At 33.7% G+C, this 20676-nt stretch overlaps 1 protein-coding gene across 1 annotated transcript in view; it reads left to right on the forward strand.

Moving 5' to 3' along the window:
• The window catches only part of PPP4R1 (protein phosphatase 4 regulatory subunit 1), a 37252-nt gene that overhangs the window by 5203 nt on the left and 11373 nt on the right, over positions 1–20676 (forward strand). The window contains exons 3-11 of the mRNA XM_015814262.1: positions 3731–3866; positions 4527–4633; positions 8385–8527; positions 10935–11081; positions 13174–13281; positions 15515–15580; positions 16377–16535; positions 17617–17747; positions 18279–18781. Coding sequence (XP_015669748.1) covers positions 3731–3866; positions 4527–4633; positions 8385–8527; positions 10935–11081; positions 13174–13281; positions 15515–15580; positions 16377–16535; positions 17617–17747; positions 18279–18781 — 1500 coding nt within the window. The remainder of the gene's footprint in view (positions 1–3730; positions 3867–4526; positions 4634–8384; positions 8528–10934; positions 11082–13173; positions 13282–15514; positions 15581–16376; positions 16536–17616; positions 17748–18278; positions 18782–20676) is intronic.

Here is a 20676-nt window from a genome sequence, read left to right on the forward strand (position 1 = left end):
ATGTACTGATGTGGTAGAAATGAGAACCACAGCTGTTTACTCTGTTTGCATAAACTAGTTTTAGATATATTTCTTTTTCCTCTCATGTCATGCCTTTATTTTGCTTACTATTTCTTTCTTCTTTTGGTTGCTTTCAGAGAGGAGGGTATAAAGGTACTACAGTAGTGACCAAAATTGTGGAAACCTTTTGGGAAAAGTGTACAGTAGAAATGCCACCTTTGGTTAAGTTTCCACCAATTTTTCTTCTAATTCCTTTATAACTGTAGCCTTGTTCACTTAATAATACTATTTTACATTGCTTTCTGGGCAACCAGTCAACTCTTTGCACCATCACTTTAATTTTATTACGTTTTACAAGCTCACTAAATGAAAGACAGAAAAAAAACCAACCAACTTGATAGCGATCACATAACACACTGACAAATGTCCTCCTCTCAGCTTCAATACATGACATCAGTAACTGAATCCTACTGTGATCTGATTGGTTCATTGCCAAAACAAGATGACACCTGATTGGTTCTCTAAACACTTGTGCTCATTGGCTACAATCAGATGAAGGAAAGCTACCTGAGATCAACCTAAGCAAGTTGTGCTTCCTTTTTCTGGTTATTTGGCTATAACGTTTCATAGAATACAGTACAGATAATTGAACAGACTTTGTTGCATTACATTCTTGATTAAATTATCTTTCCATTGATATATAATTTTCTGGTACTGCTCCGGAAAAAAGTGGTGGTATTAGCCATCAAACCTCAAAAATATACTTTTCCCAAAAGGTTTACACAATTTTGGCCACTACTGTATATGGAGATAAGGCTATCCATGCATGTATACAGTATTGGAAATAGTAGGCCTTTCATTACCAGATTCCAGAGAATGGGAAGAGAGGAGTGCTGATATCATACTTACATCCTTCCTCTCATATCTGTTAACCACTGTTTGAAAGAGAATACAGGACCTAAGAAACATTTGATGTGATACAGTAGGACATTTCTTTTTATACATAGATAAAATGTTATGCTTCTTACACACTGCATTAAAAATTCACAGTACTGTAGCACTGTGCAGTTTATTTGATGAGGCATTTTGCTTACAAACACAGCTCCTCTTTGGGTCTTGTGTTGTGAAGGTACACTAATACTGTCTTTTGTGTGCACACATGTACATAGGAAAACCTGGATGGGTCAGGATTTTTGCACTGTGGTTTTGGTGGTTGTGGCAGGTTCACACAGAAAGAACAATGCTTCTAGTTAAACAGTCTGCATAGCTTAACTATTGAATGGGATGGTTACAAATGTAAACTTGTTATTTGTAATTAATTATTTTTCCTTTTTTGTGAGAGATAATTTTTAGCCTATAGGATACAGATTTAAATAGCCTAGATATCACATGTGCTATGTTGCCTGATTCAGTTTGTTTTCAAAAGATTTTGTGGATAGTACTGTTAATTTCTGCAAGAAGTGAATTGAATTTTGTAGTATGAGTGGCTTAGACTAAAATGTTGCCTCAAACTAAGGACAGTCTGGTTTGATACATTTTTCTAGCTTAACTATCTGATACTGTCATTTTCTTTACCACTTACTATGGTGAGGACTTTACTCATTCTACCTCTGTAACTTAGCTCTCTTCCCTCTCTCCCATTGCGTTTTCCTGTTTGGTATATCCCTGAATATCTTACTCTGCTTGAAACTCAAATAATGTCTTCTCAAGACAGAAAAAACTACTTTTCCTTCTATGGTGAAGATGTTGCTAATCATCCTGTTCTAATCTCTTATTATTTTTACTTGTCACATTCAATCAGTTTGCAAGTCAGACTTTTACACAGTAGTGTACAAATATCTTTGATCTCTCAGCTAAAATTCTAGTTCACGCTCTGATAATTTCATGCTCTTACTGTTTCTGCCAGATTCCCTTATAAGTGTCTGCTCACTTATTCAAAATTTGCCTTCCCCCTAAATAATTCACTTTCTGTGGTGCTCTGCTATTATATTCCTCATTCATTTCACCCTGCTTTATTTTTCTTTAGCTTCTGTGTTGCACTACTCTCACTTCTTAAGCTATTGTATCTTCAACCCTGTGCCTTTCTCACATGTTTAGACATCAAGACCTATCACTTAAATCCTGTACAGCTGGCTGTTGAGTCTCCTAGTACAGTTTTGCACTGAATACCTTATTAGTTTTTCTAATTTTCTGACAAAACATCCAACCTTATTCTTTATCCATATTCTTGGTCAAACATTTCATGCTTGGTTCAAAATACACTTATACTGTGACTCTTTTTAAACATGTTTTGTTTAATAAATCATAATTGACTGGGTCATAATATGGTTTATTTGGTTTTGACTTTGTAGAGTATGGGAATCCTGCCGCAATGTGAAGAGGTGATATTTCATTTTTATATAATTGGAACACTATAAATGTAAAATGACAAATTTACCTCAACCATTTTCCAGATGGGTAATAACATTTAAATCAACTTCAAATTATAATTTAAATAAGACTCTTGGGGTCTTCTTTTAACATTAAAAGTTTAGTCCAGTTGATGTTGGCAATTTGGATTTTTTAAAAATAAGATTTTATTATTCAGCCAAATGAATTCTGAGAAATATTGATGCACAAGATCTTTAAAAAACTACTTTGTTTTATTAACTGCTTATAATTCATGTGATTTTATTATTTTTATTATTTTGTTCCTTGAAATACCGAACCCTTTAAAAAACCATAAGGCTTAAAATATTTTTTAAGAAATTGACCAAGTAAATTGTTCCATGTTAATAAAACTGGTTTCACATGGAAATTTAGTGTTGTATAGTTGTATATTTTATACCATCCATTTTAACAGCAGATTTACTGATCCGCTTTCTCACAAAGTATGGAAAATGTGAGTTCCAGACTTTTTGGAATTTTTAGCCATGTTTGAAAGGAAGTTTAAAAACACAGGTATATATTGTCTTTGTTTTACCCATTTTTTGTACAACACCAATATATCTACAGCACTGACGTATGTTATGTAAAGCATGGAGCATTACAATAGCTGATGCTTTCATATATTACCTCAGATTTTTTTCATGTATAAAGGAAGTCATACACTTTTTTAAAAAAAATGTTTGCATATAAGCAGTGCTTTGGTTTAAATATGAAGCTGAGATTCTAGCCTTTGGAATCTTCAGACATTCTGCTGGCTGAATACTGTACACAGATTATGATAATAGTTTTTTTTATTCAGTATGACACAAATTATAAACAAAGACTGTCATTTGACTAAAGATTGCTTTGTAAGTAGCTTTAATGTTTCCTTACAGAGAGTTTATATGATTTCTGTAACTTTGTAAATTATAGAAATTTGAGATATTGGAGATTTTTTTTAAGAATGAAATGTAATATTTACATGGAAGGAAAATTAATCTAAATGTCATAATTCTTCCTCCAGAAGAAAGTTTCTTTCTCTGCATCCATTATCATGTTCTTAGTATATTTAAAATAGAAGGATCTTTCTATTTAAAAAATAATGTATTTAGTGAAATAAATTAGAATATCTTTTTTTCCTACTAATTGCAAGTAAGTGTAAATTTCACAAGTCATTGCATCATTGCCCAAAAACATCTTTTGAAAGAGAAACCATTGTGAAAGACTAAGTTTTAAGAAATATTATTGCATAAGTATTTAGGTATCCATCTGTTTGAAACCATAGAAATGTAATGATAAGAAATATTTCTGATGTCTCTGATAGTTGGTGTGGATGACTACAGCTCAGAATCTGATGTGATTGTTGTATCTTCAGCCCTGGACTTTGTCTCACAAGATGAAATGTTGACGCCTTTGGGAAGATTGGACAAGTACGCTGCAAGCGAGAATATTTTTAATAGGTATGGTTTATAGCATAAGGAATAGAGCAAATATTGTGCTGTGTTTGTGTGTGTGTGTGAGAGAGAGAGAGAGAATTTAATCTTTATATCATTTTGAAATTAAACGTATGTGCAAATCTATCTTTTTTCTATTTTGTGGATTACATGTCCTTTTTCAGGGCTGTTATCATATTTTATATAAAAATTTTAATAGTAAGAATCTCTTACTATGATCACAGAAAAAGTAAACAATAGCTCAAATACTTTTTAAAATACATAGTTAAAAAGGGAAACTGAATGCTCATAGCTATTTACAAAGATAAGTCTAGGATACTGAAATATATGTGTATGATAAAAATGATCTTAATTATTGTAATGAATTCTGAGTTGTGGCTCTATACACTTGTATGTAACGTTTGTAGGCAGTACAATAGTGTTGTATTAGGGGAACAAAATTACTACACTATCTCAGCTTAAATTCAGATTTGTTGTGAAGGCCTAAACAGAATATGAAATATGTACTAATTTGAATTCTACATAGAAGGCCAGTAGGATTGTAGATCACCCCAAGATATTTAGTAGCTATAAATGTTTGAATTTTTTAAAAAAAATTGGGATAGATAAAGTTATTGGAAAGTAATATGCAGTAAAATTACAATAAGCTTTTTTTTCATGCTGTAGGCAAATGGTGGCTCGAAGCTTGTTGGATACTTTGAAAGAAGTGAGTGATGATGAGAAAGATTGTATTGCTGTATTGGAAAGAGTCAGCAGGCTAGCAGACGATTCAGGTATGTAATATGAACAAAGTTTATATGACATTATGATAAGAGAAAGAACTGGGAAATTCATAAAGTAATAAAACTTTAACGAAACACAGAATTGTCTCTTTAATTAATCAGGAAGTAATGCAGGAAATGGAAACCCCTCTAAGATCCTTTCTGGTTAAATGTAGGATAGAAATGCTCAAATAAAATCAAATTCAGAATGTTGTTGGCGGTCATGAAAAAAATAATTGGAGATTAAATTAGAAGGAATCCCTATGGAATATTCATGCATTTGGGAATGAAGTGTTCAGTTCCTGAATTGATTGATTTTCTACAGAAATAATAGCTAATATCGTCTAGTAAAAAATAGCTTTTGAGGAAGAAATCATTGTATGCAAAAGGCAGTTTTATGAAAGTATGTTAGCTGTTCTTTTTATTATGACAAAGGTATTATTTATATGTCAGATCCTTCCTTTGGGTTGTATGTGTGGGAATGCTATTGTTTCTAGACACTGGATTATAGTCTCTGCTATGAGTCCTGAGAGAGTGAGAAATCCTATGAGTGTTCCTCAGATTTGTTAGTATATTTATCCATCAAACTGCAAGTAGATAGTGAGGCAGATGTGGGCCATGATTCTGAGTATTTCAATCTTAATGTATTTAGAGAAGACACCTTCAGTCTTAGGTATTTGGAGTACACATATATAACAATGAACGTCTTCAAAGGAATAAAATTCACAAGGGAAGAAGAAAAAAAAATTGTACTATCCTTCCTGGATATCCTCATTAGCAGAGGAAACAACAAATTAGAAATCCAAGTCTGTTGACAAACATTCCACATTAGCCAAGTCCTTAATGACCAAAGTAACAATCCAACCTCCCACAACAGGAGCTGTGCAAGAGCATTATTCAGATGAGTACAAATGCACTGTAGCAACCCAGAAAACTAGAAAAAGGATACACATTGCCTATAGTACAGTATCTTCCAACAAAATAGATGGCCAGGCAAGTGCCTGACTGCTTAACTCACTGTAGCACAAGTAACACACGTTATAAATTGGCTAACAGTACATATATCAAAAACATATCAGAAACAACCATTATAATCAGACAACATCACCACAGCACACAAACTAAAGCCCTCCAAAACATCTTAAATAAACCAAAAGATTAAATGACCAAAGAAGGGGGGGGGGAAACGGGAGTTATCTATAACATACAATGTAAGGACTGTACAGACTAGCAGAGCATGCCCATGAACACCAACTGGAAGTCAGAAGACACAATGAAAACTTATTTTCACAACACATGGACCTACTTGACCATAGTTTCAATTGGGAAGGAAATTGTGAACATCCTAGACAAGTTAAAAGTACCAAACGCCAGGGAATTCCTGGAAGCTTGGCATTCAGGCAAATAATTGGCCAATAGACATATAAGGATAACAGCATTCAAAAGAGACAATAAAAATTCTGAGAAGGAAGCAAAAAGACCAGAACACGTCCTTTTCAACAACTAACACCCAAAGAAGCAGGGATTAACACCAAGCCAATAATTAAGCAGAAAATTAATCAAGGAACTACAAGTAGAAAACCACCTCCCACCAACAGTGGCAAGACAAGCTATTGTATATAAATAAGAATAAATACTATGCTCATTAGCAATGGTGCTATTAACTAGTCAGATAATGAAATCTCTGCAAGCAAACAACCAAGTTCAGAAACCACCAAGGATTCTACAGAATTAATAATGTAATGACATTGGTTATGATCTTTCATTGAAATGATTACATGCTCGCTAAAATATTCCTAACCAGAATATCAGTTACCCAGTTTTAATGGATTATTTCTATTCATTATCGTGATAATAGGTAACTGTCAATAAAGAGAAACTGACTAAGTATTGCCAAAAGGAAATGAATATCTCTGTAGAAAGACGATAAGATTATGGCTGCTTTGATTTCATGCAGAGCCCTCTGCTCTCCTTTTAAAATATATAACAAATATATAACAAGTCCATTGTATCCTCGTCTTGTAGAACATTTTTAAGTATTTGATTGCCTTATCAATTGCAATATGGATTTCAGGATTAATTCTGATGCAGAACTTACCCTGAGCATTTTGGGAATGTACAGTATAAGGAGCAAAGGTTGCTTTAATAATTTTCCTAGGCCGTTCAATAGCATTTGATGTAGTATCCAGGGTGTATCCTTCTATATTAGGGTAGGTCAGTGATTCTTTTATTCCTTGGAAGGGTGATTCCAGAAGATTTGTGATAGGGAACTTATACTTGACACTGAGGCACTTGTACTTTAGCATTTTGCAGAATGGGGGTGCTGTTTAACATTGATATTAAGCTGAGTAATGTCACTTATTCAGAATGAGGTATCATAAATTTACTATTATGATACAGATCTATTTCTTTTTATGAGTGGAATGAGGCAGTGGAAGTGCTGAATTAATGCTGGAAATCCATAAAGAATTAGCTGAAGATTAATAAATAAAATGAAATCTAGATAAGTCAGAGATGCTTTTGTTGGAGGTTGTTTTGGCGATAGGATTCAACTTGTCCTCACTGTACTTTGCAGATTTTGCAGTTTGGGGTGGTCCGTTATCATGGATGATAAAGAAGGCTCTATGCCATGGAATTCTTTCCTCCTGATGCATTAACTTCAACTTTGCTGAACAGAGATAGCCTGTGCATTGTTTTCCAGGTTAGATTAATTGTGGTGCATCGAGTGTAGCTAGCTTTAAATAACCTTCAGAATTAAGACCACTAGGCTACTAACTAAAAATGGGGACTAAGAATATATTTATTCAGATTGTCGGTTAAGTAGCTACATTGGCTTATGAGTATAATATAAAATGCTAGACTTTCCCTTAAAAGGCCTAAACATAATAGAACTGAGTGCTTAAAAGACTGCCTTTTCCAACACAACCTTCCTGTAAAGTGAGACATTTAATCAGAAACCTTTCTCTACTTGCTTCTCTGGTATCTGAGATGAAGCAAATGGAACAGAAATAAGAGATTTTTTTGGAGGTGATATTTTCTATATTTCTTGGAGAAAGTTGCCAAGCTCCTCCCTTTCATTTGCTACCATCATTTGGAAGTATTATAATAATTGTAATTTATCTGCTGCCTGTTAATGTGTTTGTTTATTATCATATTTATAAGTTGTGCTAGAAATGTTGGTGTTGAAGGCTATATTAAAAAAAATTATGAATATTTTGTCTAGGTAACTAACTGATGGATATATAATTGATACTCTTTTTTGGCATGATAATTAGTGTTTGATTAGTTTCAGTATATTTTGAAATATTACTAGAATTACTTATTCAATAATTTTGAATATTTTCCTTATAAAGGTTTAAATAATAATATTAGTTTCATCCAGAATACTTCAAAACTGTCTTCACTATGTAGAGGGCTTTCAGTCCTAGGTGTAGCTCCCTCTTTTCCTATCTTTTAATTTAGGTCTATCAAAGGATCAATGGAGAGCTTACATAGCTTGTAGATATGGGGAAAATTGGCTATACTTTGGTTTATCAAAATCCTTTATTTATCAGTGGCTTGAGTTTTGAAGAAGGAAAAATATGTTACTTTAAAAATGAGGGAATAATACTTTTCTTGTACATTCATTGTCAATTATAAATCAAAATAAAACTAATTATAACTCCTTTACTAGCAATGTACTGTAAGTAATAGTAATTCAGATTCAAATGAACATAAACGTGCAACTTACAAATGATTTCCTTGTTTGTGCTTTTATCGATAGAGCCAACAGTACGAGCTGAGTTAATGGAACAGGTGCCTCATATTGCTATGTTTTGTCAAGAAAACAGGCCGTCAATCCCTTATGCCTTTTCAAAATATTTATTACCCATTGTGGTGAGGTATCTAGCAGACCAAAATAATCAGGTAAGATTACTTTAAATTTGTTGAAATCATGTAAATATTTTACCTGTTTGGAATTAAATAATTTGTATGATGTCTTTTGCATCATACCTAGCTTCATAATTTTTTTGTAGTTTTTTTCAAGTGTAAATATGGTAAGTCCTTACCCTTCCTTATCTTGCCTTACTTCAACTGAAAAGCTCATCCTTTGAAATCTAGGTAAGGGATTGCTTAAAGACAAATCGGGAAAAATGATTTAGCCACTGAATTAATCAAATTTCTCATTGATAATATTATCTACAACTCAACAGTCCATTATTTTTCACCGCTATTTCATTGTTTCAATCAGAATTTGCAGTTCTATGTTACGCTGTATACATTTTTACAGATTCCTTTTTTCTTTCAAAAAAGTAAAACCTAGGAGTTTTAGAATTACAATTCCCACTACCCAAGCTACTTTTATTAAGGATGAATTTTCAACACTCTGACAAAATACCAGTATTGCCAGGCTTTTTAAAAGCAAAATAAGTGTATTAGTCAATTGCTATATATTATTTATTTTGTTACTAAAAGCAAATCTTCCCAAAGAGTTAAATATTGTAGCTGCATCCCTCTGATGATATCACTCAATCATTTCTATGTTTGAGGCTACAGAAAGAAAGTGAGGACTTGGGCAAAGAAAATATTTGGCTGCTACATTGGACATTTTATATTTACATTTTATATTTGAGCGTATGTGGACAATGTACGGCTTGTGTGGAATATAGTACATGCTACTGAATTTTTGCCAGCAGATTAAAAAAAAATTTTTTGGGGGGTGCTGAATCTGCCGTTGAAATATTCAGAGAACGAAGGAGTATGGTCCAGAATTTTATTTTACAAAGAAAGAGGAAAACATGGGTAAAACAGGAAAGAGCAAAGGTTTTCTTCTTTAAAAATAGGGAATCTGAGAGGCAAAAGTCCGGGGAGCATAGGGAGGTAAATTTATGTGAGTTGGCTTAGAAGAAGTGTGTTTTTTAGTCAAAATGTTTTGTGCAGGAGAAAATGAGACAAAAACTCATAACCTACACATTCCCAATATAGAAACTCTGCTGTTCCATGCAATCCTAGGTAAAAATTTGTGTAGTCTGTTCTGGAAGATTAATGTTGACTTTTTTCTTTACATAGGAGCTTACACAGCTTTATAAAATTCATTTCTAATTAGGAAATGAAAGTTCATCAGATTTCATTATTGTATGAGCCAGTGTTTTACCTTGTTATTTTGAACGGTTTTGTTATTTTCCTTTTTTTCCTGTTCTGAAGATCAGAAGGATTCTGGTAGCAGGTTTTCAGACTAGCAAATGTTGCTAAAATACATAAATTTTCATGAACTATAATTCACTTCAGGTGCATGAAATGTCTTAACAAATGTAGGATTTATATGAATAGGGAAAGGGAAAGAGGAAAGAGAAGGGAAATCAGGACGTTATGCAATGCAAGTTATATGTTTGACAGATTACAAGTTTTTTTATCAATTATCAGTTTGAGGTGTTAAAAAACCCTTGCCTTTGTTGAGATCTTCTGGGATGGCCTGAAAACATTGATGTGTAGAGTATGTGAGTTCAGCAATTTCTCCCTTCTCTGCATTGGTAAAATATTTTTGTTCCAAAACAACTACTTTGAAACTTTGTACTGCAGTGTTCTGATAGATTAAAATGCTCTGATATTACTGTGCTCTGAGTTTTGAAAGCAAAGTTGTGTCAATTTTTTTGTGCAGTCAGGCGCATAGAAAGTTTATGAATAAATCTAAGTATTTGAAGAATGGAAATTAATATTTCCAGATAAGAACTCAGAACGACTTCAATACCATAGTAGAGCGAAACTGCTAAAAACTGTAAAAAAGTTATTTGACTCTTCATCTCCCATTAATGCTTTGTAATGCTTAACAAATATTTCATTGCTGCAGTAATACAAACAAGACCAGTTATTAGAATCTTTAACACTGATATCAACTCATTGCTCAGAAATATATTGTAGAATCTATAAATATAATACAAGTAGTCTTTGATTTACACTCGCTTGTTTAATGACTATTTGAAGTTATGATGACCCTGAAAAAAAGACATGACCATGTTTCACACTTAAGACTATTGCAGCATCCACACAGTCACATGAAAATAATTCGGACACTTGGGAACTGACATGTATTTATGACAGTTGCAGTGTCCCTGGATCATGTGATCAACTTTTACAAAATTGTGATAAGCAAAAGTCAATGGGGAAACCAGATTCACTTAACTATTTTAAAAACTACAGTGATTCCCTCAACAACTATGGCAAAAAAGATCGTAAAATGGGACAAAACTCACTTAATGTCTTGCTTAGCAATGGAAATTTTGCAGATTGAAACAAATGGAAATCTCCTTTTCCTGCTTTTTATGTTTTTACATAGGTGAGAAAAACAAGTCAAGCAGCATTACTTGTTCTGTTGGAACAAGAACTTATTGAACGATATGATGTGGAGACCAAAGTATGTCCAGTTCTAGTAGAACTGACTGCTCCAGATAGCAATGATGATGTGAAGACAGAGGCAGTGGCAGTAAGTAAGAAAATGATATTCCAGGAATTGGTGTTTGACTGATTATCTGAATATAGATCACAGCAACAGAGGTGTTTTCATTGACAGAATAAATATTGTGTGACAGCTTTTTAATCCTTTTACACAATACCGCCAAACATCACTTTTGATTTAGGGGTAAAAAGGTGGCTTGGACCAAAACTGGTCTATAGACACATTTGGTTTAAATAATATTTTGTGATTTAGATTTATACAGTGCTTCAAAAAAAACTGTCAGTGGATATAGCATTTCAGTAATACAGTAAAATATCCATGGTAAAAAAAATAGAAAAGCAATCCAAATTAGATTATCACATAGGGGTCAGTCAGTCTCGTGGTATCAGCTCATTTTCCCAAAGTCAGTGGAGAAGTAGGGGCAGGTCAGATGTTGAGAAAAGCACTTCCACAGGAAAGGCACATCTCTTAGCCCCTCCTCTCTTTTATCTCCTTCTTCACAAAAGTGAGGGGGTGAGAAGTATTTTTCCTGGGATATCTAAATTGGATATGTTGAAATTAGGAGGGAAGGTGTTCATGCAAGTACACAATGCCAAACCATGTAAATCAGGGGTGTCAAACTCACAACGTCACATGAAGTGTCGTGACGTATCGCGACTTTTTTTCCATTGCCGGCAATGGAGTGGGCACGGTTTTAGCATGACGCATCCGGTCCATGGGCCGGCAGTTTGACACCCCTGATGTAAATCTTAAAGATCAAAACCAGTCCTTTGAAATACCCTCAGAAATGAATAGGGAGCCAGTGCAGGTTTAATATGCTTATGTTGCAGGTATTGCCTAGTAACTGGCCCACTGCATTCTGGGCAAGTAGAAGCTTCCAAGTGGTTTTCAAAGACAGCCCCATAAAAAGCAGATTGCTTCCCGGCCACCTTGCCTAGCAGTTTCATGTAAATGTTAAAAAACATCTGATGCCCAGGTCTGAATTGTGCCAGAAAAGAATTGGGATAATGTATTCCACTATATTTGTACTCTGACCAAAGTCTCAATAATCAGTAATCAATAATCGCTAGAAAGGGGATGCTTGACTAAAAATGATAGTTGTCAAATACTTAAAAATTCATGGAGCTCTCTGAAGAAATGGGCAAACTCTTTCAAGCCTTTTTCAAGGCTGCTGATACTAGCCCCTTTGAAGCAAGGTTTTAACCTTTCCCCAGATGTCAGTAGTCTCCAAAGGAGTCAGGAGGGACAAGGAACAAACACATAGTTGGCTGAGTTCCAGATAACATGTCAAAATATTGCCCCAGTCACCATAACAAACTGCCCATAAAGTGTCCAGATTTTGGTGAATCTGGATGACTTATTAACAAAGTTCTGTACCAATTTGTTATAGCGGCCTGACAGGAAATCTGTCTCTATAAGATAACTTGCCACCTTAAACAGAATAACCTGAGAGGAGAAATCATAATATTTTAATCATAACATTATTTCTCTTATACCTACTTATACCAGCTCTGAGGTCGTATTCAGTCAGATTCACTTTTAATTTTTCTCATTTTTCTTTCTTGATATTTCTAGCCTCACAGCCTGATCTTTATTTATTTGGATTTAAAAAAAAACACATCATAGTGTACTTTTTAATTGAGGAGACTTTGCTTATATAGGTATAACTTCCCGTGTGTCTTCCCAAACCATGTGATTTATAACAGTGATGGACAGTTCCCATCATCCCCATTATTGACTCTGATGACATAGGATTAGGGGATTAGAATTTATTGTGACACATTCTCACACATCCTTGAACCAAAAATCAGACATCTAGTATCAAATCTATATTTCTTTGAATTGTTCATATCTACTGCTGCTTGTGGACATGCAGTAAAGCGCTATAGTAAACTGACCAAAAGTTCTTCATTTTGTCAATATCACAGCTCATTTGTATGTATCTTCTAACTTTATATTGACAAATAATTTTATTTCAATTTTTGTTGATAATATTTCAGTGTCTATTAATGCAGACAAATACACATACATGTACATTTATAGGATGCAGAGGCATAGGTTTATAAATTTAAAGAAGTTGGACTGCTAGATGCCTAACTCAAATTTTCATTATGTTTAGATAATGTGCAAAATGGCCTCCATGGTTGGAAAGGACATCACAGAGAGACTCATTCTTCCTAGATTTTGTGAAATGTGCTGTGATTGTAGAATGTTTCATGTACGGAAGGTATGCTTTCTTCCTTTATAAATCCATGCTGCTTTTTATTATAAAAAACACTTCACTGTTAACTAATAGCTAGACATCATGTGTCTATCGGTAGTCTGCTACAAGATAAACTGTTATGGTTGAAATGCAGAAAGCTGGTGGTCACAATTTACACAAGATACTAACAAAACTATACTCGAGATGCCTCAGAGAAGAAAAACTACCCGATGCATGGAAAAATGCTGAAGTGACTCTTGTACATAAGAAAGGAGCCCAAGATGATTTAAAGAACTATCACCCAATAAGCCTTCTTTCGGTCATTTATAAGATTTTCACCTAGATAATAGCAAAAAGAATATTGAGAACATTAAATGATGCATAGCTAAAGGAGCAAGTAGGTTTCAGAAGTGGTTACAGCACAATGGATCATATCTAGATTTGCTCAGCAAGTCATTGAAAGGCACAACGAGTACACCATACCTCTGTGCATGGCTTTCATTGACTACAAAAAGGCATTTGACTCAGTATTCCAGCAAGCAATAATTAATGCATGCTCAACCAAGGCGTAGACACTACTTACATAAAATTGCTACAATCAGTATATGAAAAAATGGTGACAATTTGTCTTAATGATCTTAAATCGGAAATCAACATAGAACGAAGTGTATACAATATCACCTATCCTTTTCTCAGCCTGCCTTGAAGAAGTATTTCGCAAACTAGACTGGGCAAAAGATGGAATAAAAATCAATGGTGCCTATTTAAATCACTTAAGATTTGCAGATGATGTTGCTCTCTTTTCACAAGACCCAGAAGAGCTACAAAGACATATATACAAGAGCTGCAAAAAGCAGGAGAACCATTTGGCTTAAAAATAAACCTGAAAAAGAGCTAGGTTATGTTTAATACATTCACCAAAGAAAGAAAGAAAAATTATATCTGGAGAAGAACTAGACATAATAGATCACTACATATACCTTGGCCAATGGATCTCAATGGAAGATGATAAAATAAAGGAAATTGAATGGCATGTTAAATGTGGTTGGTAGGCATTCAGCAAGCTAATTTTCAAGAACAACTTCTCCCTATGCCTGAAGAGAAAAGTTTTCGATCAGTGCATGCTACCTGTTCTAATATATGATATATGCCAGTGAAACATGGACACTAACCTCACAATCGATACAAAAGCTACATTAAGTGGTGCAAAGAGCCATGGAAAGATACATGCTCGGCATTACAAGACAAGATAGAAAGACCTGCAAATGGATTAGAGAACAAACGAATGTATACAATATCATCAAGAGAGTAAAAGAATTGAAATGGAAACGGGCTAGTCACATAGCAAGAAGAACTGATGGCAGGTGGACCAAGGCAATCATAGAATGGATCCCACTTGATAAAAAGTATCCACGGAAGAGACCTAAAACATGATGGATCAACAACATCAGCAAGTATTGTGGGCCCAATTGGCAAAAGAAAGCTTAGGACGATATTGGTTGGAATTATGTGAAAAAGGCCTTCATCCTGCAGTGGATAGACAATGACTAAAATGATGATAAGCTAAACTATTTATATTAAGAATTTCAATTACATTCTAACCTAAAGGTTTGAATAAAGAAAAATATAATGCATCTGTAAGCCAAGTTAAATTTAAAATTGTGTTGATATAAGGAATTATGTTATTTCTCATGGGAAATTTGAGGAGTTGATCCACATATTTGTAAACAGACAAAGCTAAGGAAGATTGCCATAGAGGAATAGTATTCTGTGGAGATTTATTCCCAGAATTTTAGTTTCAGAGAGCTGAGAAAAATTAGAAAGGTCATAAAAAGAGCCTAATTTAGACAAATTTCTTATGCATAAATGATGCTTGATTTACTGACAAAACCAAAGCAATATCAGATGATTTCACTAAGTGCAGTAACTGAAAGCAAACATATCTAAGTTTATTATTCATGAGAGAGAGGAAGAGAGAGAGAGAGAGAATATTATTCTTAGAATCTGAAAAACGTTCCTTTAGTTTTGTGCATATCACATCATAATCTTAAATATAACATGCAAACTTTTAGGATGAGAACTGCAGTGGATAATTAATCTTTGATCAAATAAAATATTTGCTGTTAAGTAAAAAGTACTATTTAAAAAACAATTGAACTATAGTCCTGCTTTCCTGAATTATCTTCAAATCCCTAAACTATTACTTTCCTAAGTTCATTCATCTCCAATTCTAATTACAATACTTATTTTTGTCCAGGTATGTGCAGCCAATTTTGGAGATATTTGTAGTGTAGTTGGACAGCAAGCCACTGAAGAAATGCTGGTGAGTTTCATATGTCAAAGTTCTATCTTTATTTAATTTTTAATTGCAAAGTTGTGCTGAATTTCAGTATGGGCATTTAAATAATTTTTTGGAGTGTAAATAAAAATGGATAGGATAGAGTTAATTTTTGACAATCATTTCTTCAGGAATACAGTTTGTTGTCAATAGATTTTGCATTGTTGCATATCATACCCGTAACAAGACTTATGTGTTGTTTTTTTCATTTCGATAAGACAAGCACATTTTTGACATATTGCATATTGCAAATAGTACTGTGTGATTTTATTGAATTATGTGATTACTTTTTGTCTTTGAATGCATTCCTATAATCTCTGCTTTCATTGATTTGTCACTATAAAAAATCTTATTTCCTTCTGAAGTGTGGATTATTCTACTTGTGAAAAGGTGGAATTACCCTATTTTATGTTTCCAAAGGTAATATTGGCCATTGTTAAAGGTAGAATAGTTAGTAGAATAGTTCCAGAAATATTAAGAAAAAATTAAAACCTCAGTCCATACTTTATTAATCTTACCTAGATCCTACATCAGACATGTCAAACTGTCAGCCCGTGGGCCAGATGCGTCAGGCCAAAACTGTGCCCACCCCATTGCCAGCAATGGGGAAAAAATCACGATACGTCGCGTGACGTTGCGTGACTTCATGAGTTTGACATGCCTGTCCTACATTAAAAATTTCTCTTAAATGTTTTCAAGTCTATAAGGATTGGTTAAACTTTAAAAAAAGAAGACCCAAATTAAATCATTTGTATTTGATAGCATATTTTCTATTTTCCAGTTACCTAGATTTTTCCAGCTTTGTTCAGATAATGTGTGGGGTGTGCGGAAGGCTTGTGCTGAATGCTTTATGGCTGTTTCATGTGCCACATCACAGGAAGTCCGTCGAACAAAATTATCAACACTTTTTATTAACCTTATCAGTGACCCTTCACGATGGGTAAGTTATTAAATTTGCCTTCTATTTCTTTAAATTCTCAATTTCTTTGTATATTCACTTATTCTGAGATAAGTACAGTTAACCTGAGGATGGGTGGTGTATAAAGAAAACTATTCAATCCTCTATTCTACTAGAACCAGTGGTTTGTACTGTAGACAGTGGGTATGTTTAAAATGTAGATTAGGAGGAGGGTTTGGAGAAGATATCTTTGTTTATTTCCACTTTGGAATAGTATGAAAAAATGTTACTAGGAGTTGTGGAGAAAAATGAAAAAAAAAATCATTATTTTTTTCTCCTTCTGGAAACTTTACTGAATCCTGGTGCAAATTCAAAGAAACATCTATCCATAGATCTCCCATCTGGATGTAACCCATTGATTATATCTGTCCAATACTTCATTATAATTGTGAAGGCTGGGAATATATTTAATACGGGTGAGATTTTTCCAATTTTGTCCCTATTACAAATAGTCCTCAGCTTATGTCCATTTCTTCAGTGACTGTTCATATTTATGGCAGCACTGGAAAAAAAGGAACGTATGACTGGTCTTTGAAATTCCACCATTGGAACTGCAGCACCAACGTACAGCACCACCATGGCCACAGGATTGCCATTTGCAACCTTTTGCAAATTTTCCTCCCAGCTTTCCACAAGTAAAGTCAATGGAGAAGCTGACAGGGAAAATTGCAAATCATTTCAATAAGTTGCTCCTGCCGGTTTGTCTCCCGCCGGTAACATCCCTGCCCAATTCTGTATATATGATATCTGAGATTACTACTGATACCATTCTTGCTTTCATTTTACAGATAGTTAATTAGATAGTTTACTTTTACTGCTCTTTCAGTACTAAAAATAGCATAGAGATTAAAAACTGCTATTATTCTTCAGGAAATAAAATTTGATCCATAAGAAACCTTATCAAAATAAATGCATGTAATCAAAAGTTTTTTCAGATAGTTCAGGTAGCATATTGCCATATTCCATTTTTGGGCCCAAATGCAAAAAATCCCCGCTACATACTTCCCTCCCTAGTCATGCCCAATACAATAGCTATAATTTTCTCTGGAATATGTTCTTCCAGGTTCGCCAAGCTGCCTTTCAGTCCCTGGGGCCTTTTATATCAACATTTGGAAATCCATCCAGCAGCGGTCAATTTTTTAGAGAAGAAGAATGTAAGAACACTGAAAGTCAGAATTTTATAGAAGAACACAGGTATGGATAATGAAAATAACTTAAATGAAAATAATTTTGAAATAAAATATTCACCACACATTTTCATATTTGCTCATCTTTCTTTAGAAGTGAATCTCTCACTTTCTGAGAGATTATGATGAAACATGTTCCAATTTTTTCCTAATATTTTGAAAGATGAGTCTTTGTTTATGCCAAATTTCTGTTTATTATAGAAAATCTTTAATGGTTTTGAGGCTTCCATCTGTGAATGAGTCAGTGAGCTTATGTGTTGTTATACAAATCAGAGTGAGTAATTTTTGACAGAAATATGCCAGAAGTTGAGATCAGTTTCCTGTGTACTACAGTATGTCTACTGTTCTTTGTACTTCATTCTGCTTTTTACCCCTTTTTGTTTGTTTTTGTTATTCCTGTTCAGCCATCCTACAAATCCTCATTTTCTTTTCCCCTTTCTTACTCAGAAGTTGCTGTTTGACCATCTGTATTCTGGCTAGATTCATATACATGTTTACTAGATGAGATGTGCTAATATTGACATCTATTTTCATCCAGCAGTGAAACAAACAAGGATTCAGAAGATGTGTTCACACATGATGTACAAAGCCAGACAGAGTTGTCTTTAGATACTGACGAATGCAATTTTGAAGACATCCCTGAAAATGACACAGCAGAAAGTAACCTTGTTCATTTCCAGGATGAGGCATTGCTACATAGTACTTTGTCTTTAGAACCATGCAGAGAACCTTCCGATGAGAATGAACCCAGTTTTGATCACTGTACGTTAGCAGTGCTACCAGAGCCTGCATTGTATTCACAGGAAAACTCACTTGTGGAGCAAGAACTGTATAACTCATTCCATTTCTGGAGGACTCCACTTCCTAAGATAGACATTGATTTAGAGCTTCAGGAAAATGCAGGAGAAAATGATTTAGCAAATCAAAAAGGACAGCAGGAGGTTATGGCCTGTGCATCTTCAAACATAATGGCTACAAGAAAGGAGTTGGAAGAAATGATAGAAAATTTGGAGCCTCATATGGATGATCCAGATGTTAAAGGTAAATAACATATTGCATTGTATATGTTAAGCTTTGAATTAGATTTTTTATATTAATGTTTATTAAAGTTTACAAATGGAAAGATAAAAAACTAAAACCAAGAATATAGCAATAAAATATAAGTGCAAAGAAAAAAAAATAAAGGAAAAACTAAAGGAAGTAAAATTAAAATTGATATACAAGAAATGATCTTCCTGCTTCTATTACTTTTTTTTAAAACTCTCATGAATAAAAGAATATTTAAATGATTAATGTTTTAAGATTATAATAGAAGACATCTGAAATATGTGATTTAATGCATAATTTTTACCTTTGGTAAATGCTTCATAAAAGATGTAAAATAATGCTTTAGTTGTGTCAGCATCTACCAACTTTCTCTGTGGAGCAGTAGCAAGGAAGCAGAGAAAAAGGAAGTAAACACAGTTTGGGAAAGCAGGAAATTCTAATTTGAGAAAAGCTCAGGAAGGATGTTGAATTGCAATATTTTAGCAATATGAGAAAAAAGGCATGACAGACAAAATTCTAAATAGTAATAAAATTAATGAAATGAAGTAAGTTAGAGAGACTGAGTACAATAGGAAAAATAGGTTCAACTAAATGATTGTTGGTCTGTGGCCTGTCTTAAAAAATAGTTTTTCATTTTATCACTTTCAGGATATAGACCCACAGATGCTATTCCTTTGCTTTAAATTACATTTAATAGTAATATTTTGGCATACTTAAGGACAGTAATATATTACTTCAATTGAAACTAGTTTTTTCTGAAATTATATTATCGCTTGTATTTTTTTTCATAAGGGTCCAAACGTTTCCATTATTAGTTTTACTAATTATTGTACATATCACTTTTGTTTTACTTTGGTCCAATACTTACATTGCTCATGCTGCTGTGGTTCTAGCATGATTTTGCCAATATCGGCCACATTTTATAAGGCAGGAATACAAAGAAAAGGTAGCTACAGAAGATGTGAACACAAAATAGGTCATATAAGAATAAAAATGAGACCTGTCCAAAGGCAATTGCTGGATAAATACTGCAATTCAGGAAGCAACGGTTTAGTCAAACCTGAGAACTGAAGATCGGATTAGCGCAAGATGAACTGGGAAAAAGCTTGATAATATTAATCAGAAGCCCAAATCAATATAACTAATAAAGTTATGAGTTATAATGTTAGTCCAAATATCAAACATGAGAGTAAAGTTACAAATCTAGAAATTCTCCCATTTCATAGGAATGTGCCTTTAAAGTATAGTCCCAGAATAGTAGAATCCTTTTATTTTTAAGGTAGTGTGGAAATTTATTCAGTGTAATTTATGTTAAAAGGCTAATCTTTTGCAGAGTATTGAGCAAATAACCATTATAAGGTGCAATGCTTAAATGAGAGATCAGCAAAGTGGAAGTAATGCTTATATTTTCTCTCACAAAAAGGCAACTTTTAGCAAACCTTCTCTGCTTTCCATTTCTTTTATTCTGCAGAGTATAATAATACTTCTGACTACCTGAAGGTTCCTTTTACAAGATTGATAAAGTAATATTTGGGTAAACCATATAAATGTTCAATGTTCTCTCTAACTGTTTGGACTGTTTATTTGTGGAAATAATACATATTTAGCTGTTAAGTTTGCATAACTTCTTCCAATGCTGAACAAAGTCCAGGAAAAACAGCAATTAATTTCTTTTTTGTTCATATAATTTTTATTAAAGAAATGTTTAAGAGAATAAAAGATATGTGAATTTGGGGGGGGGGGGAAAGGAAAGGAAAGTAATAAGAGAAAAAAGTACAAAGATAGAAAAGAAATAGAGGGGAGAGAGAAAAAGGGGAAGGGGGAGGGAAGGAAGGAAGGAAAAGTATAGCTATAAAGAAACAGCTTAATGGTCTTCTTGATAATGGTTA

This window comes from Protobothrops mucrosquamatus, unplaced genomic scaffold (assembly GCF_001527695.2).
Source record: "Protobothrops mucrosquamatus isolate PMUCROS unplaced genomic scaffold, P.Mucros_1.0 scaffold233, whole genome shotgun sequence".
Lineage (NCBI taxonomy): Eukaryota > Metazoa > Chordata > Lepidosauria > Squamata > Viperidae > Protobothrops > Protobothrops mucrosquamatus.